This window comes from Perca fluviatilis, chromosome 21 (genome assembly GCF_010015445.1).
Source record: "Perca fluviatilis chromosome 21, GENO_Pfluv_1.0, whole genome shotgun sequence".
Lineage (NCBI taxonomy): Eukaryota > Metazoa > Chordata > Actinopteri > Perciformes > Percidae > Perca > Perca fluviatilis.
Window position 1 is genome coordinate 11,659,771 of NC_053132.1, and position 25,342 is coordinate 11,685,112.

Below are 25,342 nucleotides of genomic sequence, written 5' to 3' on the forward strand. Positions count from 1 at the left end.
GTAGGCTATAAGGATTTATGGTTACATGCAATTCAGACAGATCTAAATCAAAAGACTTTATCATCTAATCCTACCTCATTTTAATCTTCGGAGCTTTAAGCTATGAGTCATATTCTTTAAGTGGTTAAAAACCACGGCAGCTGTTGAAGCTTTTTCATCCTAATTAGTTGACAAATGTTGAAATCAACTCAGATGTTAGAAAGTGCTCAGATTGCATACCTTTGCCAAGCAAGCCTGAACAATCCTCTACATTTGTTCAACTTTTTATAATAGAAAATGTCCACAAGTTTGTGATCTGGATCTGTATCAGAATAAAGATAGTGATAAGCAATTGTGGGATACTAGTGCCACATTCATTCATTTTATCACTCAGAGAAAGTGCAGTAGCTTATAAGAGCAAAACACGTGTGGGAATGTATTGCTGTTAGATATCGCCCCTAAATGTCAGAACCGGCACTGTGAAGCATCAGAACAAGAGTCTCAGCGCTGAGCCCAAGGCGTCACTAGCACTTCATCACATCCTTAGAAAGTAGAGTCTTGGAGTCTTAGTGGAGCAGACCCCAAGGCTTAATGTCAGCAAATTAATTATGGATTCACCCAATTAGTTCACAAACTACACTGTGTTCGAGGGAAAATGATCATTCCCCCACATTGCTTGTCTCTTCAGTCTTTGCCCCTGTGTGTGTGTGTGTGTGTGTGTGTGTGTGTGTGTGTGTGTGTGTGTGTGTGTGTGTGTGTGTGTGTGTGTGTGTGTGTGTGTGTGTGTGTGTGGCGACACAGCAGGCAGGTAGCCTGACCTTTTTAATTATTCAATCTCTCAAACTCATCCATTGACGCTCTCTTAGCCGGCTCTCACTCTGTCTCCAGTTTGGTTTTTTAACAATTCTACCCCCCACCCCCGTCCAAACAACATATTTCTGTCTGTCTTAAACAAAAGGAAACCGCTTCTCTGCTCTGTTCTTTAGGCTCTTCCAAATCACACTGATCTTTGTCAACACATGGAGTGATAACTGTAATCTGTAATCTGTAATCTTTTGACTGCGCGAGATTGCCTCAGATCAGTAGCCCCCTTACCCTCAAGTGTCTAATAATAAAGTAAGTAATCACCGCTTTCTAATGAGAGCCTGTCAGGGGCTGTGCTCGTATCTGTTTACCAAACCAAATTATTTTCTTATTTCGGCAAAGTCAATTAATCACATCGGAGACAATTCTGTTAGTGTTTGTCTCTCAATAGGAAGATGGATTGCAACAACGGCAGTGCCATCATTAAATTTCATCACATTACAAGAAGACGCTGTCGCAAATTAATTCAATTTGACTCTTTTTTTTTTTTTTTTTTGACATTCTGTCGTGGTTAAAGTCATAGTGTTGGGTGGAGACTGAAATTAGGACTGCAAGTAAGTTATCAGCTGTTTCTTAGCAGACAGATGATAGATACTGCAGACAGGAGAAATAAATGAGACCGGGCAACTTCACTTCTGTTGGTTTAGCCTCGCTCAGCAGAATTAATTTATTCACCATATAGAATGTATAAACCCTTTTTTTTCTTTTACTACATTGTTTTGACATGTTCAGTTATGCATTGTTATACTGTATTTCACATGAAAAAATTAGAAAATATAGAATCACACGTTTCCCACATTTTAGTATTCATATATCAATATATATGACCTATTTACTGAGTTATACATTCTGTTGGTTCTGTTAACCAAAATAAAATGGCAATATCTGCTGCTACACTTTTCGGTTGTCTCAACGTCAAAATAATATTAAAATAAAAATATTGGTTTATGGCCATTCAATGCATGCAGTGTTTTTAACTTAACTTTTAACTTTTCTTCAGTGCTTCAATGTTCTGCAATGTGTCTACCTAAACATTTTAACAATCTTACACATTATACAAATTTTACACATTAGAAAAATGTCAACCCAAATGTTCCTGAAACCAAAAGTAAAACTCTGATTGAAGTGACTTGGACATTAAAGCTTGCTGCGGCAACTGACGGACTGCCCGTCCCCCACCCCTGCAGACAGTAGTCGGACAGTGATCTCTGTGTGTTACTGACATTGAGCAGAGTTTGTGGACTGTGATTGTGCTCACAGCGGAGCCGTCCTTGGGAGACAGAGCCGGCCGTCACAGATATGGATTCCTACATTTAATGGCTCTGCCCCTCTCGCACAAATGTTTCTCTTTCAATGAGCTGTGGCCCCGCAGGCAGTGAGTTTTATCGATCATCTGACTTTTAATGCCTCTTAAATATTAAGATTCATGTATATGACCTTTGCGTTTGGATTGGGAGTGCAAAATCCCTGCCTAAATACCCTTTCAGGACCTGCTGGCTGCACTGCCAACTTTGCTACAGCTTTTCTTTTGAATCAAGGAGAAATTGTGCCCAGTTTCATCTTTTTATTATAAAAGCATGGGGGTCATGCTTGGCTGTATTTCCTAAAGTCATGGAGGGAGTTTTTTTTTTTTGTGTGTGACCATTCTCTGCTTGAAGCTGGCTGAGGGAATGAGTGCAGCAGAAAAGAAGGGGTAGAGAAGAGGGAATAAGAATTGGGGAAGGTTTGGCCTCTGTGTGGGTCTTGTTAGCCTCTGTGAGCTCTCTTTTTCTCTACTTCCCTCCCTCTCTGTCACTCTCACTCTTTATGACACACACACACACACACACACACACACACACACACACACACACACACACACGAATGGACAGCCCTGGAAGAGGGCCCAGTGATTGATGACTCTGTGGGAGAGACCTCAGAGGCAGCAGCACTACAGAGAGATGGACAGATGAAAAGGAAGGAGGAGGGACAGCGAGAGGAACTGAAATGAATCAAGTAACAGGGTGAGGCCTTCCAGCAGTCCGTTAACATACTGGAACCAGAGTACTGCCTTGTTGGAAAGACACCCTGGAAGTGACCTGTGCTGTGCAGCTTCCTCATGAAAAGACAGGTTTCTAGTGAAAAGGCAGTTAAAGGTATTCTGTTGTGTTTCAACCAAAGTTTTGTTTCTCACCAAAAACAGGTGTATTAACTTAAGGTCTAACAAACCACTGGATGTTTTTCCTTTCTCAAAAATCATTTCCAAAGGTTATTTTTTAACTATTTGAAATTGCGTAAGGCCGCAATGACTATTCTTTTCTTGATTAGTGTGTTTGGTTTATACAACATTAGAAAATGGTGAAAAATGGATCACACTTTCCCAAAGCCCATGGCGATGCCATCAAACGTCTTGTCTTGTCTTAACGATTAATTGGTTAAGTATCAATCAACTAATAGATCAATCAACTAACTCTTGCAGCTCTAAAATTGTTCATTGTTTACATCCATGTTTGTTAGCTTGAGGTTTTCTCCTTCACTGCCTTTGCAGCCACATTGTTGCGTTTGTTTGCGCTTTATCGCCACCTACTGTGTCGGCAGGACTGTGTATCGTCTGTATCGCCAAAAACTCCACAGAGTACTTTTACATTCTAAATGAATGAATCTGCAGTTTGACTTGACACAAATGAATTGCCTTGCTTACAAAGCCCTGTTGCTAATGTTGGATTGCACACAGAACCATTTCTAAAACTGAGATGGTAAATGTCGGGATTTCAGTGTCAGTCGCTGCACATTAAGAGCAAAGGATTATTTTTCGTTTCCTGTCTATCTACACTACGTAATAAAAAGCCCCCAAAAAATTACACTATGGAAATAGTGTCCATACACACTAAGGACAACTATGGAAAGGGCAGACTCCAAACCCTGATTCCTCACACACAATGATCAAGGGTCTTGATTCTTTTTTTGTTGAACTCTTGACTTTTCTAGTCTTTCTTCGTTTTTTCTTCTGTATTCTGACTACAAAGGACTGTTGAAGACTTTAAGTAATAACTTTGCCCTGATTTTTTTTCTGGCAACAAGTAGGGGTGTCAGAAAAAATCGATGCACTTGAGTATCGCAATATTTTATTTAGCAATACTTTATCGATTTTCAAAAAACGCAACATCGATTTAAATTAATAATTTTTTTTAGTTTTATTTTTTTTAGTTTATGTGCAAACATATTCATGTAAGACAGTGGTTCACGTTTATGTTGTGTTTAAACCCCCTACTGCTAGATGGCTATGCTGAGACACACCACTAGTGTCCTTGCCTGACAGTGCCTAACAGTGCCTGACTTTTTGCTAGAAGCTAAAGTAGCTATGGCTGAACTTTGGCCTACTTTAGCATATACAAATTAGCTCACTAAGAACCTGTGAACCACAATCCCAAACTGGCAGTTTGATTTTCTGTGGACTGAAATGTTTACCTAAAGTAAAGTTCTTTGACTTTTATGCACATCATGTCTTTTTTTTTTTATTATTAGTTTTTCTAAAATTATACTTAAAAAAAATCCCAATATATTGCCGTATGCACAGTATCGAAATATATTGCAATATATTGAATCGTGATACGTATCGTATCGCCAGATTCTTGCCAATACACAGCCCTAGCAAAAAGGGATGTTTTCATGGTTTCAGCACTTTCTGAGAGGAGATGCGCTTCTGGCCATGGTCCTGGATGAGCAAGATGTGGAATTTGAGTTTTCAGTGCAACATTTAATCCCTTTTGTGTTCTCTAATTCACTAAGATGCTGATCTTCACTGTGCTCTTTATGTACTGCCAGTGAAAAAAGACAGTCTTTTTCTCTCTAACAAAGATGTATTTGTTTGTATTAATGTATTTGCCTGCATGTCGGTCCGTGATACTGAATGGAAGGCTTTGTCGAGGAACATTTTCAGCCTGCTCAACGTTCTGTGTGATTACAATTGCCAGTCCAAATCTTGGTCAGAATAACTTCTCTTGCCAGGAATGTAATTTGTTTGCCTTTGCATTAGAAGTTGTATTTGTGTGAGCTGAGGGGAGAAATAGGGATGTAATGAATTGACACTAGATGGTATAGAGGTGGAAGTGAGATAGCGTGCTCCTCTCTGAGTAGATTTTAATACCCTCTATTGGCCTGAATGTGTCATTACATGACAATCTGTCAACCTTCAGGTGCAGCACATTCACTCAAGAGCTTCATTTTGTCAGACAATAAAGCTCTCCTCACAAGTTCTATCAGCTTGTTTTTCATTTACTTAGATCAACTTTTGTCCGATGAATATGTCTGCCTACGCTTGCTTTGTTTTGAATTGCTTTGAGGGCAAAAAAAGAAGGAAACCGTAGATTGCTATTTGCCATCTGAGTTGAGATACATAAAATGTCACGACGATCAATAAGTAATGTGACAGTGAGTGACGGAGATGCTTCAGATGAGTATCTGTTAGTGAAAGAAATACACTTCAAACGGGAGAAAAGTGGAGCTTTTAGAGCATGGAAGCATTTCCTTTTGACTTTTTATGAGCAAATGGGGCACTTTGTCACCAGCAGTATCTGTGTGTGTGTGTGTGTGTGTGTGTGTGTGTGTGTGTGTGTGTGTGTGTGTGTGTGTGTGTTTTTGACTGATTTTCAGTATATCTATTGCCTGCAGCTTCCCGAGCTCTTTGTGAGCAAGAGGCTGAGTGACTTTGTAGTCAAGGACTCTTTAATGCCTTCCCGTGTCAGGAGTCTTTCTGTGTTTGTACATCAATACTGTGTGTATATACAGCATGTGTGTGTCAGTGTTGTGTTAACCAGGTTTTTGCCTGTGTTGTGCCTTTCTTGCAGGTGTATGTGCCGAGGCGGTATGCCCCGGGGAATAGTGCTGACAGTGCACTAGGATTCTGAACCTTGTCAGTATTTGCGGCTGAGGAGGAGAGGTGCTGTGCCGAGCCGTGCCGTCCTGTGCCGTGCTGTGTTTAACGCCATGTCCCTGACTGACAAACACAAAGTGAAGAGGCAGAGGCTAGACCGGATCTGCGAAGGTAAACTCATGAGTATGTGTCTGTCCTTGACCTTTTACCTTCACTCATTCCTCGCAAAGAGTCACACTTGTTTTTTTTGCACGTTGTCCAACAAAAACTGTAGTTCAAGTGCCTTCCTCAAAACTTAAAAGTAGGGCTGCAGATAGAGCTGATCACATCATATTTACAATCTCGATTTTGGACCTCACAGTTAACTAAAGTTGATCTGCTGGTGTGATATTGTTTAGAGCTCCAGTGCATCAAATCAATTGCTCTCTTCAATGGTAAATTGTCTAAAAAGAAGAACAGAAGCAGTTGAAGTGAAGAAAGAATTTTAATTTTGTACAGTGGGATAAGTTAGGCAGTTGTTTTATCTGTTTAAATGTCCAAATGCATTAAATCTATTTTGTTCCTAAAGATGGAGAAATAATTTAATAAATGATTATGGTCTTAGTAATGAGCAGAATAATGTTGATTATGATTTGAGCAGCAATCCAGTAAGCACTGATTGGGTGATTTGCATGCGAAAAGACAACTAGATTTAAACTAAGCTATATTTTGCTGAATAGTGTTACATTTGTTGAAAAGTGTTAAATGTTTTATTTTATCCTGGACTCCATATGGAAATATCACTTTAGCCCTGTTTTAATTGAGACATCTACATGTCTTTTGGCCTGCAAAGCTCCAAAACCATGCTTTCTGTGACAATACAAGTAATATTTTGTGTTATTTCACAAAAGAAATTCTCACTATACCTGCTCTGTTTGTTTTTATTTCCCTCACCGATACTGCTTCAGAGCTCTAAATCCCCTATCCACCCATCCTTATTGTTATTAGCACAACCCTAAGACATATTGGTGATCAATACCCATTGATTGCTATAATTTTCTCCTGGCACACACAGCACGTCAGATACTACAGTTAACAGTGTATAAATGTTGACCTCAGCAGCAAACCGTCATCTGGCGGATGTAAATGAAATTATAGCTTCACTCTGGCCTCTCTGTCAGCCGCTGCTTGTTTGTGTAGGAGTGTCTGTTTTGTGACTTATGGTTCTAGAGAATCTCTAAACATCTGAACTCAAGTTGGATTACCGCGGGGGATTGAATGGTTTCTATCCTGTCACAGCTGTTTTGGAAGCAGCCAATTTTACACCATGGACTGCGGTGATTATTAGGCTTTAGGTTGGGGATTAGAGAGCTGTGTTGTAGTGGCTGAACATAGAATAGGAGCCTCCTGCCGTGCGCAAAGCTACAAACTCGGCCCAGGCAACAAGGAATATGAGTCTTTGTGTGGGTGTATAAAACTGTGTCTGAAACCTTGTGGATGTGCATTTTTAAACCCACTTGTTTGTCTTTGCCCAGTGTGAGTGTGTGCATATGTGTTTGTTTGTGTGTGTGTCTGTCAGACTGTGTCCTGAGGTAAAATCATCTCCTCTCTGCTATCTGGGTCCCCGAGAGGCTTGTTAAGCTGCTGGGCCCTCGTTGGGCCAGCGCAGGGAGAGGCAGACATGACTGCAGTGCTGGAAAATGAAGCTAGACGCAACATTACCCTCAGTGCCAGCATATTTGTTTTGCAGCATGATGTAAGCACCTCAGCGTTGTGCACATGAAATATAGGACATATGCGTATAAAAGCCAATACTTAGGCCCAAGGAATCCAATCCTATAGTTTTTGGACTCTGCTGTTGCTGTAGAAAAATGATGTTGAATTTTTGATCCAAAGTAGTACCTTGTAGCATTTGAAAATGCATTAGGAGAATACGTTACATTGTGAGTACATTGTCAATGAAAAAGAAGCTGTAGCCAGGCTTTTATAAATAGTCCTAAAACCCCACCCCCATTAAACAATTTGACTAGCAACCCACAAACGTTTTTTCCCCAGTTTCTGGGACATTGCTGTTGAGGTTTTTTTAAATGTATTGTTTTCGCGCTTTGAGCAACACAAGCCAAGTGCTTTCTAGTTCCATTATATTCGAGAGAAGGCAGACGTCTCTAGACCGATATCTCCAACACTGGGCAACTATCACCAAAACAATCTAGATTGATAAATAGCACTCAGGTAAGAGGAAAACTATGTATTTTTGATTTTGGGGTGAACTGTCCCTTTAACCAATTTAGTCTAAGGTACAGAGCCTTAAACCTTAAAAAAGTGAAGAACGTGTGTGTAATTGCAGAATGTAAATGTGTTAAACAACTTAGAATATTTTTACGTATTTGTTAATGAGCTTGTTTGCTTTCTTGCTGAGAGTTAAATGAGAAAATTGATACTGCTTTCGTGTCTGTACGGTGAATATGTAGCAACCATTGGCAGCTGGTTGGCTTAGCTTAGCCAGGCTAGCTCTGTCCAGAGATCAGCCTGTCACCACCTCTAAAGCTTATGGCCATTTTTTGGGCAGGACCAGTTGCCAGGCAACCAGCAGAGACTTCAGGAAGTTACTGGTCCTGGCCAAGAAATAATTTATTACATAACCCTGTGTAAAATGCTGAGTTGTCGTTTTTACACTCTACAGATTAAAAAAACAAGACGTTTAACGTTTTAGTGAGTTTTAGAGGTGATGGTAGGCAGATTTCATTCCCTTTGGACAGCGCTAGGCTAACTGTGCCCACCTGTTTCCAGTCTTTATGTTAAGCTAAGTTAGCCAGCTGCTGAAAGTAGCTTTACACTTAGGGTACAGCCATGTGAGTGGTATCAGTCTTTTCATAAATGATATTAGTTTTTGATTACAAATTAAGTAATTTGCATGGCAGAATTTTGTAAAACAATAACATGACAAGATTATATCATGGCGATAGGATTCCACTGAAAGTCAGTAAGGGATAATATTAAATAATTGCCCATTCATAAAGGCGACTCAATAAAGCAGTCATATTTCATATCACAGGTGGATCGTTCATTGGTGGAAGTCCTTCCTGATTAGAGTTGCAGTCCACATGCAGCTGTTTCATTCGTGTGAATCAGACAGCTGAAGTAGTTAGTCATTCCTGGGGGAACAACAGTTAGTCTGCTCTGCTGGGCACGAGCTCAAAGCCCACAGGAGACACACAGAAAGACGGTAACAGGTGTTGCTGTGATGCATGCAGAGCTACTTCATGGTGAGCGTACCTGCCGACGTTCCTTCTCTCACACACACACACACACACACACACACACACACACACACACACACACACTTTCACTCTCTCTCTCTCTAACTCTCCAGATGGCCATCATACATGATCAGTGAATCAGTCCTCTGGCGGCCATTGTGAGGGCATAAAGAAGAAAAAAAAAAAACAGCTTGTGATTTGTGATTTGTTCATGAGCCAATGACCAGGCAAAGTTGTCCTACTGATTGCATGTGGCGGCGTGATAAGGCTGCCATGGCGATTGTCACCGTGCAAGCAGAAAACACACTTGAAGCAAGGCTCTGCTTTTTGTTTCACATGCAGGTAAAATCCTCACACGCTTATTTAGCTACTGTCGGGAGTAACTCATCTTAATCCAGGTTCACACTTCAACCAGGCCCGCAGTTGGCAAATGGATACAGACCAGATGAAGCCATGATTCGTGCTGTCTCTCCTCAATCACTTTCAAGCAAAAATCTGGAGCGTTCTCTATCAAAAACGTCTGCTGAGACCACACTCTCTCTGCACTGTCCAACAGAGCCTTCGCCTTTGTTTCTATTGTTTTCCTGACACTAAAACTAAAACTATTGTTGTCCAAGACAGTTTCCAACACCATGCAAGGTGTAACTTGTTAGTTTTTTTAACATCGTACCATTGGTGGAATTGTTCATTCTGGCTGTTTTAAATCAGCATTTGTGGCAGTGGGATCAGAAATGCAGTATCTAAAGAAACCCGGTGGCTAGATGACAAGGCTGATTAAGCCATTAAAGTGCTTGATATGTATTTAGCATAATCTGGCCTGTCTGCAAATAAGGAGGCAGGGAGCTGGTTGTGACTGTTTATATCAAAAGCCGCTAGTTAGCTCAATCAAAGAATCAGCTGGGAAGCATCAGCTTTAATTCAGCATTATGAGGAATAGAGAGGAGCCTTCTCTCTCTCACTCTTTCTCTTGTTGTGTCTCTCTCTCTCTCTCTCAGGGTTGAAGAGATTCATTTCTGTCATCTGAAGAGATGAGAAGTGATCTGCCGCGGCCCGTGTTCCTCCCAGCCTCAGGTCCTTTCATGTTCTCAGCTTAATTTGAGCTGAACAAATGTTTTTCATTCTGCAGTAACTGGGCCGAGTGGCTGGGAGGGAGGACAGTTGTGCTCCTGATCTGTTTTTTTTCTTTTTCTTTTTAGATTGTTGTTTTGCTTGTAGATTGCAATACTGTTTTCCCCTCTGGGTTAGATTAGAGGAGCTTTAATCTAGTCCGATAATGTTTAATCAACATCAGCATTTTATCCACTTTCTAGTTACATAGTTAGGAATGTAATATGTATCCATATTAGTTGCTGAACCAAAAACAAAAGTACCTCAGCAGCCAATTGTTCTTTCTAGTGATGATTATATTTGCTTGTTTTATAAACAGTCAGGTGTCCATTCTTTGACGAAAACACATCCTTGTGTGTCTACTCTTTGAGTAGGATTTGTTTGTTTTTGTACCTAGCACAAATGAGGCGGTTTAATGCTTTGTGCTCATGTGAAAATAAAGGCTGGGTATCAAACCTTAAATCATTTCGAGTACCTCCTGCAATTCATCCGTAGCATCAAGGATTAAAGTATGTCGTGTGGAGTTCTGAGATCAAACCATTATTCAGACTTTTTTTTACATTATTATTATTTGATCGGATAGAGTATTTGTAGTTTTATTAGAATATTGTAGCTGCTTGGGTTAAGACAATGTTAAACGTGAGTTGGTCTTATTTTGTTAAATGAAAAACAAGACAAGAATGCAATGGTCTCCAGGTTTTGTAAAATAAAAAGTGTGAGGACCTTTTGTAAAGCATGCATTTAACACCACAGAAGATGAATGCCATATTAGATTTTAAGAGTTCATTATGTCCGTACGCTCCAATACATTTCTGTTTACAACCACAGCTTAGTTGAACATATTGCAAAAGTGTTCTGTCATTTAACTACACTCCATATCTTTTTTCATCAGTGACGTGGAGGCAAATTACATTTTCAGTTCTATCCTTTCTTCTCTCTCTCTCTTCATCTCTCTCTCTCTCTCTCTCTCTCCCCCACCCCCCCTCCTCACACTCCTCGTTTCTCCAAAAGCAAGGGCTGGCTGTCGTCTCTCCCTTCTGTCTGCCCCATCTGTGATGCAGTATGGGCCACTGGCTTGATAATGATAGGCAGGCGGAGCGCGGTGCTGTACACGAGGCAAAGAGGGAACAAACCAAACTGTTAAAATGGACGATAGAACTCTAATCAGTTGCACCTCACCAAGTCTACCAAAGGTCTAGCCATGCTGTTAAAGGTTTGCAGTAGCGAACCCCACGTTCCTCCCACCCATGCAAATGTGTGACATGCTGTGTCATACACTGCAGACATGCGAGGTGGTAAAGAGGCGGAGGACGGACTTTTGCTAACACAGCAGATGTGAACCCTCCGAAAGCCATCGAACCAGAGTTGTTACCATGTGTTTTTTTTTTTTTTCCTCGTCCCTTCATACCCCTTTCGTAGTAACTTGTGTTAGAGCAAGAAAATGCCCAGGGGCTTGTTAAAACTTTAATATACTGTACAATCACAGTAATTGAGTAGAATTTTCAAGTTCTTCCAGTTATGGTTTTAATTTATGAAGTCCCCATGAAAGTTTAATGGATCAGCAGTTGTAGAGTCGCAGCTATCTAAATCATTCTGCAGCTATCTTTGCCTGAGCTGCCTGCCAAGTCCCGCCGTTAGCGTCCTGTGCCCTAGAAAGATGGCCAGATTGCTCCGAAGGCATGACTGTTGCTGGACGTCTGTTCAACACATTGTACCTAGAGGTCTTTTATGCTTTTCACCAAATATCCACTGTGTAACTTTGGGGTTTCGTTTCTTTTTTTTTTCTATTGTATTATTCATGCTAGCAAGTACAGGGTCCCTGTTGCTTGATGAGTGTAATATAGCATGCTCACTTAATTATAGAGCAGCTCTCATGAGAGGCATATCAGATAATGCAGACAAGATGAAAATGGTACCCCAGCTTCTCTCGGTTATGAATAGTGGGAAATGCAGCAATTTGCATGTCAGGAGATATGATGTGCCATATCCTTGTTTCGGTTTTAGCAACAGTGGCCTGACCGTACTTGAGATGTTTATTATTGTTATTAATATTTTGTCAGGAAGCGGGGATTTGAGTGACACACGGCCCTGGACGGGGCTTATTAAAAGAAGTTATTGTCGGCGATCGCCGTAGAGAGATACAACACAGTGATTAATGGTGTGTTTTACAGCCGACAAAATAGCGCAGGGAGACTCAGACCTGGGAGGACAGCACTGAGAAATCACTGCTAGGAAATTGCTAGGTATGCTTTACCTCTAATGAAAGAAACCATCCTTCAGATGTGCATCATACTGGACTGTTTAGGGCCATAGGAAAAAATGAAACTGTTCTGATTTATTTTTGTTTTTACCTACTTAATGTTCTCCAATTCGGATGCTCCATAATGAGATCTTATTTATTTTGTAATATGATGTCATGAGTGCATCACTTAAGCTCTAAAATGAAAATAAAGATATATATATATATATATATATATATACACACACACACACAACATAATGAGTGTGACTATAGGAAGTCTCTTGTTACTCATTCAGCCCATCTCAGTCACGCTGTCTCTGTGTCTCAGCTTCAGGAGCAGGCAGAAGATGTCCCTTGCGAGTTGCTACAAAAACTGTTCCTTTAAACCCATGTTCCCTATTTCAAACCGAAATAAAGCACAGAATAGAAACAGGCTGGTAGCCATCTAGTTGTCACAGTCCAGTGCAGTCCAATCATAGCCCCCTCCCCTCCTGCCTTGTCCTGTCCCACACAGTCTGTCTAGAAGGTGAAGTCAAAGCTGGCAGCCTCCCGTGTTATCAGCTTTTTTCCCATCACACACTTATCAAAGCTCCCTTTTCTTCTCCTCCTGCCGCTGGTTTTTGTTTACATTGCTCTTGTCATGGCAAGTAAACACCGGCAGTTATCTCTCAGGTGGCAACATCTCCGATAAGCCACATCTGCTCTGTTGTACATCTGGTGTATGTAGTAGCAACGTGCGAGCTCTGTGAGGGGAAATCAAACTTGAGTGGTAACAGTGCCGTTCATGCTGATTTAATTTGTGAATCAAAATCTTCTGAAGCAAGCATAGCATGGCCTTATTGTGTATTATATGGCAATTTTGAAGATATATTTTTCCTGAATCATGCTGATTTTAAATAATAAGTTGAAATAAATTAAATAAAATGAGCAAGTCTGCTAAATGTTTTGAATAATTTAATAAGCAAACATTCTAATTTATGGGGGCAAGAAAAAGACATTGCATGCTTGCATAGGTTTCCTCTTTGCATGCATTTGCCTGTATGGGTATTTGTTTATGTGTATTCACATATGTGAATCTGTAGTTGCCCAGTAGAGGAGGCTATGCATTCTCCATGGTTCGAGTGGAGCATCTCCTGGCCTCCTTCTAGTAGCCACTGGATTAAATCTGACCCTCAGTAGTACTTGTGTGTCCAGGCTTTGCAATCACCCCCCTCCCCCACTCTCTAGGGACACACTACAGAAAGCGTGTCAGTCCCCAACCTCCGCAGTCCCTCGGGAAAGATCCATTCACACCCGGGGAATGCCGGCTGCCAACGAATGGGTTAGCAGTAACCACTAAGCACCGTAAACACTGTAGCTTTACACTCCGTGAACACATCCAGGGGCCTCAGCAGCGTGCTGGCTGTGTACACTATCTGGTTCAAGTGATGTCAGAGGGGGCAGTGGATTTAAGCAGGTTTTAGTTTGACGCTAATCCCCTTGTGGCAAACGCTGTGGATGAGAGGACTGTCCCTGCCAATGGCGTGCATCAACCCCATTGGATTAGCACGTCTCGTCCCCTCCTCCATTCTGTTGGCATTGTCCAGCACGTGTTTCTACCCCAATTTCTTTAACCCCGGTCTTAGTTTGGAATGTAAGCGTGGCACCCAGCACAAGCATGAACCCTGCTGTAGAATGGAACAGAGCCTCACCCTAAAGGTGTGTTGTGTGTGTGTGTGTGTGTGTGTGTGTGTGTGTGTGTGTGTGTGTGTGTGTGTACTCTTTCTATGTGTTTGTCATGTTTTGCCTATCTCCCCATGGATTTCTAATGTTTCCAGGTCTGAATTATTTAGATAGGCTGCCAGCAGGGAGCTACATGATAGCACAGACTTAGGAGTGGGGGGTGGGGGGGTGGGGGCCCTACAGTTGCAGATCAGGTAGGGTACCTCATGCTTCACCTTTTCTCCTCTTCTCTCCACTCCACCCTTTTGATCGGGAGTGAGTGTAATTGGAGAGTTGAAACACAATACCCGGCTCTATTTTCCGCTTATAGCGGTCTGCTTTATTGTCTTCACTGATGCCTAACTCAAGTGAGCAGTCGCATTTTGGTGGCTCTCTGGGCCAGCGTGGTGTAGAATGGTCTGAAGGTCAGAACGACAGGGCGGCAAGTCGCTGTCGCTACTGTGGCACCGTTGCTGGTCATAGGAATTCTTTGGCACTGGATGGAGACGCTGGAGTGGGGTTTCACCATCACCTAGATCTCGGTGAGAAACCAGATCCAGACTTCCAGCCCTCCCTGTACAGGCAGATCCATCAGGACCGGCAAGGGCAGCAGCTACTAAGGAAAAACTCTGTGCCCGAGCTAAGCAACAGCCTCTACCTCAGGCAAATGATGGCAGGCCGTGCCTCTGCACCACCTCAGGATTACTACCTATCTGACGCTACCTTACCTGGTCAGCTAACCGAAGAGTCAGGGTTTTATAGGGATAACCACCACCTGCTCACCAGATCAGCCTTGCATTATGGGCCTAGCAATGGGGGGGTGAGGCCTACCTGGGATCAAGGACAGACAAGAGCCACACCTTCCGTGCTGCCCTCTGCTTCAACACCTACTCCCGCACCTCCTCCCCCGCCTCCTCCTCTTCCCGTTCATGAGCTGAGCCGTTTGTACAGGGAAACTCTGGGATCTAAGATGATCCCGGACATCCACCGTATTGGTGGCCGCTTTTCCTCTCCTGCAGTCTATGGGGATCAGCCCCCTCATCCTATTTACTCTGCTGAGCCACCGTCTTTCTCTGCTCACCAAGCGTATAACAATTTCAACAGCTTGTCCCTGGACCCCCGCCGGCTACCTGCCACCTGTTCAGGGGTGGACCCAGCTTCTCAGGGAATGGACGGAGCTCTCCCCCGGGCTTATGGAGCTGTAGCCTCCCAGAGGTTTTCTTATGACCAAAACTATGATCCCAGCTCAGCCACAGCTGGAATGTCATCCAGCGTGCCTCATCACTATCCCAGCACTGCAGACCCCAAGAGGATGGTGGACCCTGCCTTCTTGGCTTTCCTGCGAGCTGAAGGCTTGGCCGAGAGCACTATTACTCTCCTGCTGCAACATGGCTTTGATTCCACTGCCATGCTAGGAATGATGGAGGACCATGATGTCCGCTCTGTGGCCCCTAATTTGGCCCAGGCCCGCGTTCTGTCCCGGGTGGCGCTTGGTTGCAAGGAGAGCGGGACAGTTATGCGTGCTCGATCCAATAGCTTTAGCTATCGCAATGACGTCTACATGCAGCCCCAGGGTTTGACCATGGACGCCAGCCTGATGCAGCAACCTCCCACCTCCATCCAGAACGCGTCCCCCAGGATGGGAGAGTTTCTTGGTAGAAGACCCAGCAGCGCACCCTCCCAGCACCTCCTGGAGACCACTTCCTACCAAGCAGCACGGCAACTGGCAGCTGGAGCTTTGCCGCTCAGCGCTGGAGGATATAGTAGTGCTGTGACTCAGGGAAGACCCGTCTCCATGTACAATGCCCATACCGGTCTTGCCATGTCTGCTCTTGGACAACAGCCTCCACCAGCCCCGGGCACCCCTGGAGCAGTGCCCAAAACCTTCTCTGGCTCCTATTCCCCCATGGAGCTGATGAAGAGAGCCCCCAACCTTCCCCCACCATTGCCAGTAGCAGCGCCAAGCCCACTTCACAGCCCCCAACTTCTCCGGAAAGGGATCAATGCTGCCCCTGAGAGTACCAATGCTCCTGCAACTTCTTCCTCCACTCACCAAGTGCAAAACCTTAACAACAGCAAGATGGTAGGACGTCGCACTGGTCCACCTGTCATAGTCTCAACCATGGTCACCACACCTGACACAAGTAATGTCAAACCTCTCCTTTCTCTGTCCTTTCTTCAAACCCTCTCTCCTCTGCCCTTGTTGCTGTTGCTTGTTGATTTATATTTTTTTCTGTAGGTTTTGGAAATCTTTTATTCAGATTTGTTTGGTCATGGATTAAATGCACAGTGAGATTTAATTCTATAAACAATAGATAGATTTTTGGCATACTACAAAAAAATCAGACTGACAGTCTTTTTGAACAGAGAAGTAGACTTGCATGTAAGATGCATCTGACAAGTTAAGCAGCTTTGCTCTGAGAGGTCTTTTTTTAAATTACGCAACTATTTATACAAGTATTGCAACAGGGTTGTGTCATTTGCCGGAGGGGATCCTGTCTCATCACCAAGTTGAAACATTTCTTGTGTGCTGCACAGTTATTGAGGTCAAAATTGTTTCTGTCATTTTCTTTCACTTAGTTTAATGGTCAGAATCCTTTTTGAAGCAACAGCGTGTTTTAGGAGTTGTTACATAGGTCCGCCTTGCTTTTTCAAGGTTTCTTGTACAATGTAAACACTAAAATACAGGAGAGTGTTTACTAGCTGTTCTCTTAATATACTCATAAACCCTGTCTTTGTTTTTACAAGACAGCGTTAGTAAATATTGCATACATTTCAAAATTGTTTCTTGTATATAAAAGTTTCCTTGATGTAGAGTTGCTGTCGTTCTATTTTACACTGTACTCTCACCTAATCAGGGCTTAACTCCCTCGAATCCAATTACACTAACTGGATGTACGTATAGTTGTGACTATAATAGGTCAAGTTTTTTTATAGACACCTTGTTGTCAGTTTGAAATTCTGGTTGCATTGTAGTGCCACCTAAACATTCTTTCATTTATTTGCTTTGTGTGCTATACTTACAAACTCAATTGTTCTCACCTCAGACAGTAGGTACATGAAAATTACATTTTCTCTACCTGCTCAAACTGAAGTTATTTGAAAGTAAAGTTCTTCTGCTATGTGCTGTTTTAAAACCAATTCATTAGAGTCGATTTACATTTCTATTGAGTGACAGTAAGAAAGAAATGTTTCTCTTTTGAAGGTCTTGTAACCATGCTGCTGCATACAATATGGCAAATCCGGACTTGTCTTTTTGTTTGTTTTCTACAATGAATGGTGTATTCTTTTAAACCACATCTTTCTGTGAATATGTTAATTGCTCATCCTCAGTGGCCTCACAGAACCCATAATTATGTTGATTTATTTGTGGAACCTGTTTGTCTCATACAAGGTTAATAAAGTATTGTGGCAGCTTTTTATGCTCAGTTTACCGTGAGAGCAAGGCATCATTTCAGCTTATTTTGATACATAAATGCCTTGATTTCTCCCTTTAACAAGTTTATATATTTTCCTGCCGATGAGAGCTGATGAGCTTAGGGTCTTTTAACCTTGCTTTTATGCCACGTAACCTTGTATCTTGTCTGCCTTTTTAATGGGTCTGCGGGCTGCTGCACTCACCGAGTGATGACTTTTATGAAGTGGCGCCCCTTCATGTGTTGTCAAGGAAATAAGAAGCGAGGTGCGAGTTTTAGAGGAGGGGGAAGGAGTTGGGCGTGGGGGGAGGTGGGAGTGGGAAGTCCCTTTTTGAGCTTCATGCTAATACACACTGCTTTCCAAGGCCACAGTGGTAGCCCCCTTCCTCCCTCCAATACACTTTTAGCACAACAAACTCATTTGCATGTCGCTGACATTTGTTGCTTCAGTAACTCCATCTGATAATGGGCAGCCCTCGCCTCCGATCGAAAAGCATACTTCTTAATTGTGTGTTGCTATGCAACCTAGGTTTCGGTGGTAATCAGAGATAGATAATCTTCACATTTAAGCAAAGGGGAAAAGTGGAGCCCTGCATGCAACGTTGCACATTTATTTTGTGCACTTGTTACTCTTTTTCTTGAGCAGTTGTGTGCAGTTTGGAGAAGGAGAAAATTGAGTGAAAATAATACGATGTTGCAGGACACTTAATGAAAACATTTCGCTCTACTCTTCCCCCCCTCCCCCCTCCCCTCTCTCTTTGTACAGTGCACATCTCAAGAGATTGCTTCTCATTTTTTTTGCAAAGGCTTTAGTACACCATTGAAGACATGCATGGTGTTTTATGTTCAAACATGCATATTGATGAAAGTTGACACATTATTCCTTTTGCACCTTCTGAATAAATTGGTTGTTCTTCTGATACAAACCAGTCATCTCTCTTTATCATCTTACATCAAAGTGTAAATGTACACATAGCCGCTGAGGCATCCACATTTCTATATTGTCAAAGTCTTCTCAAAGCAGAGTTTTGAAAGCAAAGATGTCGGCTGCAGTGAAATCAGTAGCTCCTTAAAATATTTATGTAAAAGGTGCAGGTGGGAGGGCCCTGCCTGTGTACTCCTCTCCGCTGGACGCTGTCTTGGTTGGCTAAAGCCATAAGTAGTGTTAATAATGGCATTAAACGGTCAAGTCAAGCTTAGTTGCAACATTTCCCTTCCACCCAAAGGAAGGAGAGCGCCTTGCAGCACTCACATTGGCCATGGAGTTGTCTGTCAGTAGCATCCCGCAGAGCAACGCAGGTGGGTAAAACCTAACTTTTATGTCACGTGAAGCAGAATAGCCAACCCGCTAGTTAGAGACGTGGTTGGCTAGTAGCCTGAATTGTGTGCGTGCTCAGTAGATTAACTAAGGTGGATGCTTGCATGTTGTCCACAAATGCCAGCACGTGGTTTCCTTGTGGAGTTAATCCGCAGAACATCTTCAGCTGTACTTTTCTAGGCTGGAGAATTAGCAGGCGGTGGTGTGTTTGGGGGGCAGGGCTTGTAGCGCACAGAAAAGACACCAGAACTTGGCAACAGCCTCTCGTAGCCATACGGGATGTGTCAGTTGACGTGTTCACCTGTATAAGTCTGTTCTCTTCTCTCTCTCTCTCTCTCTTTCTTCCTGGGAGGTTAGTCAAAACATTGCAGATCCCCTTTTTCCCCCTTTTTGACAGGAAGCCATCACTGATGGAGCTGACAGTTATGTAACCTTCCGGTGCATTGCTCCTATGGGAGCCTGAATGTGATTTTAATTTCCCTGCCTGTATTTGGAAGGACATCCACGAGGATGCATGCCTAATGTGCTCTCAGCTGTCCTTGGCTAAACTGCTTTATTCAGGTGTCCGACATTGATTTTAGTGTGCACTCCGGTTTTCCACTGGCTAGTCAGAAAGAAACATCCCCTGTGTGTCTGTGTTTCTTAAACTGGATACGCCTGTATTACGGGTTTGTTTTAGACACAGGGTAGTGTCGGTCTTCCTGTGCAGCCACTCTACTTTTTGATTTTATGAGGGTGCTTTGATGTAGTGCTTACGGTGTTGCCTCTTATGCATAACTCTAAAGTAGTTTTTTGTCTTCTGATATACAGACGTGTGTGCGTTTGATACACAATGCTGCGGCCCCCCTTTTCTTACTACACATAGTATACACAGACCACAGATGTCCCTCTCTCAGCAGCAGGAAGTGTTTGTCTTCATCTGAGGCCGGCTGGATGTGACAGCATAACATTGGGACAAGACCTTAAGTTTCCTCTATCTGTCTCTTTCTTCCTATGACTAGCACTATCTACTGTGCATATATAGTGCGGTCAGACAGTATTAGGACAGTGATATAATTGTCATTGTTTTTGACTCTATTTTTGGATCTGACATTAAACAGCTTTAAGGCTGTTTGAGGGTGTTGATGTCCATACTTGGTGAACAGTCTTGTTACCTTCTAAGCCTTTTCATTGTTCCCCCAACTTTAGATCAATGCAGCAGGCAGGAGAATGATCATAAGTATGAAGACAAGAAAACCAAGAGGTTTTATGGTGAAGAGTTAGTCTCCTGACCTCATTCCAATTGATCATGTGTTTCACTCGCAGAAACCAGATTGAGGTAAACAACCAATAGGTTGAGGCCCGTCAGTGGGTCATAGATTTCAGACATGAGTCATTGACTGCTAATTAAATATATAAAGTGTTTTTGTATCAAAAGGGCTGCAGTCCCTACAGTGTTTATCTTACGTGGATGTAAACACCCTGGTAGAAAAGCTGTCATTTTTTTTTATTTCAACTATAATGTACTTGAGTACAGAGGCAACACAACAAAAATGTATCACTGTCCTAATACTTCCTGACTGTGCTGTATATTGTCCCCTTCCTTACTTGTTGTTGATGCGGCAATAGGTTAGGGTCTAATGGCTTAAGTTACCTTTCTAGGAATAGCCCAAGAATTAGAGTGGGGAAATCCTGCTGGCCAACTGTGTGTATTTGTATGTGTGTATGAGTGCTATGGATATGTGATTCTACGTGAGGATGTTACTATACAGGCATCACGTGTTTGTGGGAGTCTGTGTCATCCTCACTAATCCCTTTGATATGAATGAGTGGAGACAGACAAGAGGTTTCAGCTCACATGGCATCGGTCAGCTACTACAGGGAATGTAGCTGCATAACAATAATCAGTGTAACTCTGCTCTAGTATTAATATCGCACAACACCACGTGTATGCATTGTTGTATGCATGTACTCTATCTATGCAAACCATGCCTATTCAAACATGTACAATGCAGTTAAAGAGTAACATTTTGTCATATAGGCCAGGTCTGCAGCACATGAATGAATGAATATATGAATGCATTTGAAATGAAACAATGACTGTGAGGTTAAAGTGCTGACTTTCAGCTTTAAGTTGAGTGTTTCCACTTGCCAGATGAACAGTGTAGGAATTGTAACCCTTTGCCTTCATTGGTTCCTTATTTTTAAGGTACAGAAACTAATCAGACAAGTTAACAAAAAACTTGAATTAACTCATTTCATTTAATATTTGCTCAAAATCTTCGTCATCAATGACTTTCTGAAGTCTTTGACCCACAGATACCAGTGAGCCCTTGTTCCAGGGGCTTTTTGACTTCAGCATAAATTAATGATCAGTTGGAATGAGATCATGTAGCTGTCTTGGTCTGTCAAGCACACTCATTCCCATAAAAAAACTTGCAATCTCTGCATGTTACGGGTCTGTTTTATTGTGTGTTTTATATCTGTAAAAAGGGCTATGAGTTGTACACTGACTGTTTACACCTTCAAATAAACGTTGGAAGTCAGTACTTTAACCTACCAGTCATGGCTTAAGCTTGTTTTATGGTTCTGCGGAGGCTCCAAGCAGAGCTTTCGCCGTAGTCTACGTAAGTGGCCTGATGTTTATACTGTGTGTGTGTGTGTGTGTGTGTGTGTGTGTGTGTGTGTGTGTGTGTGTGTGTGTGTGTGTGTGTGTGTGTGTGTGTGTGTGTGTGTGTGTGTGTGTGTGTGTGTGTGTGTGTGTGTGTGGGGAGTGGGTGATAGAGCGAGGGAGAAGTAATGGTGCGTTCTTTTTGTCTTGGAATCGCGACTAGTAGCTCGAGTGTGACGTCACATCCGTGTCGAAAAACCCGAATAACCGCGGGTAGGCTACTGCTCTGCTTTCTGCTCAAGACTCGGCCATTGTTGTCATATAGCAACCGAGCGTCTCTAGCCAATTTCAGCTGCACAAGCTACAAAATAACTAATTAGGCGGTATTTAACTCCTAATAAGACTGTAGCGACATGCCTAATAGGTAGCAGTATACAGCGATATGTGTACGACTTCTTCATTTGGTTACAACAAAGACAGAAGTGCTTAAAATTGTAGAAAACCACAGTGTTTACTACGTGTGATGCACGACGTAGCCATCTTTGAAAGTGATCTCGGGGTCCTCTGAGTTCAGACGACTTGACGAGTCGTATATACGACCTCGGGGGCGTTCTTTTTGCAACTTCCGGTACGTAACTCCGGAAAACGACTCGTAGATCGACTTCGGTGGACAAAAGGAACGCACCATGAGAGTATGACGGCGATTAGCTCCGGAGCGAGTAGCGACTCTAGAGTCATAGTGAGAGAAACAAAGTGTCTCCCCTGTGCCTTCTGACCACGGTGAGAAATCTGTAGCAGGAAAGTTCACCTTCTCCTTGATTTCATGTTGTTTATGGAGAAGGAGAACCAGGAAATGAGTCAGGGGAAATGCAACACTACCACGCCACGGCCGAGTGACGTGCGTCGCTGCGACGTGTAGTTACATTTTTCGAGAGGTGCACGTCAGGCTACGGCATAGGGTCCGGCGTAGGCGCAGAGGGGTCTGCGGGGGTACGACATTGATTCGACACCGAACCATAAAACGGCCTTTAATTTAAAAGTGCAAACCCCAAACAATGAAAAAGCATTTTCTCACTGCACTGTATACTCCTGTGATGACTGCACTGTTAAAGGCCGCTGTTCACCTCTAGATTCTTAAACGCTTATCTGTGCACAGTCCTTCTGTCATGTGTCTCCAGTTTCTCGAGAACCTGGTAAATGTTACATGAACTATCTGCTGCTCCATCTCCACCCGGCCTCTGTATTGTTTGTGTCCCCGGGGAAATATGGCCATGAAAATCTATTTTTCCACTGCAGTAGTTTTTTTGTCAGGAGAAAAAAAAAATAAATAAGTGAAAGAAAAAAGTGTTGTTGAGGCCCATCCCCATATTGCCCGCCACCCCTCCCTTGTTGTTTTCTCATGGTTGATCTTTCCAAACCATCGGTTGCGTTCACAGAGGGATTAATGGTTTTTGCGAAGCCAGCCAACCCGTGGAGGGAACGGAGCCTTCGAGCGAATGAGGAACAGCTGGTCTCCCTCTGCTTGTGACAGCTTGAGTGTGTGTTTGTGTGCGTGCAGGATAGTAGCAGCTGACCTCTGCACAGGGTCCGAGTGGGCCTTAGGTCCTAGTTTTTCTCCCATCTACTGTGCTGCTATTAGTTAATGATGTCAATTGGTCTTCAAAAGCATTACGAGTTTGTCTAACACATGGGTAAAGTAGTTTTCCGGTTTCAGTGCACTTTTTAACAGAGCATTTTGTGTTCCACGTGTTTATTTGAAGATTAAATGGATCCTAACAAAGATTTGAAAATGGCCGAAAAACACACTGAAGTAGTTCTGAATTCAAACTTGAAAGTCAAACAGTCCCTTTTTTGTGAGAATTATATTTCAGGTCCCTACTAAGTGCTTATGGCAAAAAGAGGTGTGTGTGTGTGTGTGCGTGTGCGTGCGTGTGCGTGCGCGCGTGTGTGTGCGCGTGTAATGTCGTCTCTCTATTCCGTGGCTGTGTTGTTTACAGGATAGCAACGATGCATCCTCACTGCTCGTGCTGTAAGAATGGCAGCACTTTGATAAAATCTCCCCAATATCTGTCATCAATTCTGCCGTATTATTCCTCTCTCCACGGCAGCTGGGGAGGAGATTGGTTTTGTGCATGTCGAACGGCAACAGCTGCATCCACTAAAAAAGACAACTACCTCTGCACACCTCCCCAGTCCTCCCTTTTTTTTTGTCTCCCACCCCCTCTTTCTCTCTCACTCAGTGGTGGGCAGGTCACCCTGAATTATTCATCAGTGTGAAATGAAAAAGCTCATGGATATTGAATATCCCCTCTGAAGTGGTGGCCAACCTTGTGTTTTTTCTTTTCTTCTTTTTTTTTATTTTTTTGCAGCTGAAAAGAGTAAAGAGCAGCAGATCTCATTGCCAGGGTATTTCAAAGGTTAACCGATTGCTTTACCTTGCACACATATTTACTTTCTTCATGGTCTGTGGCCGGCAAGGAGGGGTTGGGGGAAATGGAGTGAATGAAGATTGAGAAAGAGAGCAGATGAAAAGAATAGGAATAAAAAGGTAGAACAGTAATCTGTGTTCCTGTGGATATTTTTCTCCTGAAAGAACTCGCTCCTCTGACCACCACAGTGGGCTACCTCGTTGCGTAGCTGCAGCTGATTCGCTAACCTTTCTTGTCGCGTGTTTTTAGGCCTGTTGCCTTCCTGGAATGAGTGCGCCTGTGGTCGGTTGTGGTCATCCCGATCGACCGGTTGTCATTAGTTTCCCATGCGGCCCACTGTGTTCCTCCATTGTCCCCCTGCCTGGTCTTTTGTCCTGTGGTTTGATCTGCGGCCCACACTGCAAATCAATGCTTCTGGTTGCCATTCATTCATCTCCGCAGCCAGCAAATACAGCAGGGACCCTCAAAACCTCTCCTATGGGAGAGCATATAAAATGGGCAGTGATGATAAGGAGGAAAAATCCTTCAAGGTTCAGAGTGTTGTTGTTTTTTTTAGCACATTTTAGTCAAATTAAAATATTTCTGTGTCCACCTTTTGCTGGTATTAGTGTCTTTATTTATCTAACAAGCAAGCTGAATGACGTTTCCCTAAAGGACAGAGACTTAAAAAGCCTCCTCTATGCCAGCGTGCAGATGCTAAGATAATGAATAAATACCATAAATAAAAACTACTCAAGGGGCGAGCCCCTCCTTCCCTGTTTGGTATGTTGTACATGCTAATAGGACGTGGAGTGTTTTATTCGTTCAATAATATCCGAGCAGCATTAACCCTGCGTCACTCTCATTGGTCATTATGTTGCTACTACCCCTGTACCCTCTCAGTCATTACAGTCCATTTTCCTCCATTCCCAATTTCTACTGCAGCATAGCAATTACTCAGGAATCCTTTTAAGAGTATTCCCAAGCTGTACAAAGACCAAAAGTGCCTGCAGGAAGCAGCCAGGGCTTTAACTGGCTAACCTTTTCCAAAGGTAATCTTAACAGAGTTGGAATGACTGACAATTGGAGAGGGTGGGGAATTTTATTTTCCGAGGAATAAAACAAGTCAAATGATTTGTCTTCCAGGAAATGGTTTTGAGGCTCTGCATTCGTTTTTCGCATGTTTGAGAACATCCTGTTACTGGCAGTTGATGGTGCTTTAGCTTAAGTGAAATACATACAGGAAGTGGGGCGGCGGTGTTGGAGCTCGGAGGTGTCGTGTGTTCCAGGTGTCGTATCGCGTGACCATAACGCTAACTCCAGTTACAGTGGGTTTGGGGATATGGCGGGTGGTGGGGAAGGGGTCTGCTCTGCCAGAGGAAGTGTGAAATATCATCTGCCATGGTGGAGCGACGTGGATGAAGAGGTGGGTGGGACTTTCTTCCAGAGGGTGTAGGAGATGAAGCGAAAGGGGGGTAATGATGATGAAAATGGCTGTAACTCTTTAGCAAAGTGAGCTTTAAAAGGCTGTAAATGGACACCTCATAGTATCTTATGGCTGACTCCTGGTTGACAAGACCCCGCGACCCTGGTGTATTTATCGTAATGGAGCACAGCTGGGCTGCA

At 43.0% G+C, this 25,342-nt stretch overlaps 1 protein-coding gene across 7 annotated transcripts in view; it reads left to right on the forward strand.

The window, feature by feature from the left end:
• Positions 1-25,342, forward strand: part of ctbp2l (C-terminal binding protein 2, like) — a 97,803-nt gene that overhangs the window by 39,130 nt on the left and 33,331 nt on the right. For 2 of the 7 annotated variants that reach the window (XM_039787274.1, XM_039787270.1), the window contains exon 2: positions 5,670-5,866. In XM_039787274.1, coding sequence (XP_039643208.1) covers positions 5,809-5,866 — 58 coding nt within the window. In that variant the 5' untranslated portion in view covers positions 5,670-5,808. Of the gene's footprint in view, positions 1-5,669; positions 5,879-9,929; positions 10,006-14,339; positions 16,129-18,599; positions 18,700-25,342 lie in introns of those variants that run through there. The other 5 variants (XM_039787266.1, XM_039787267.1, XM_039787271.1 and 2 more) reach the window with 4 other exon arrangements.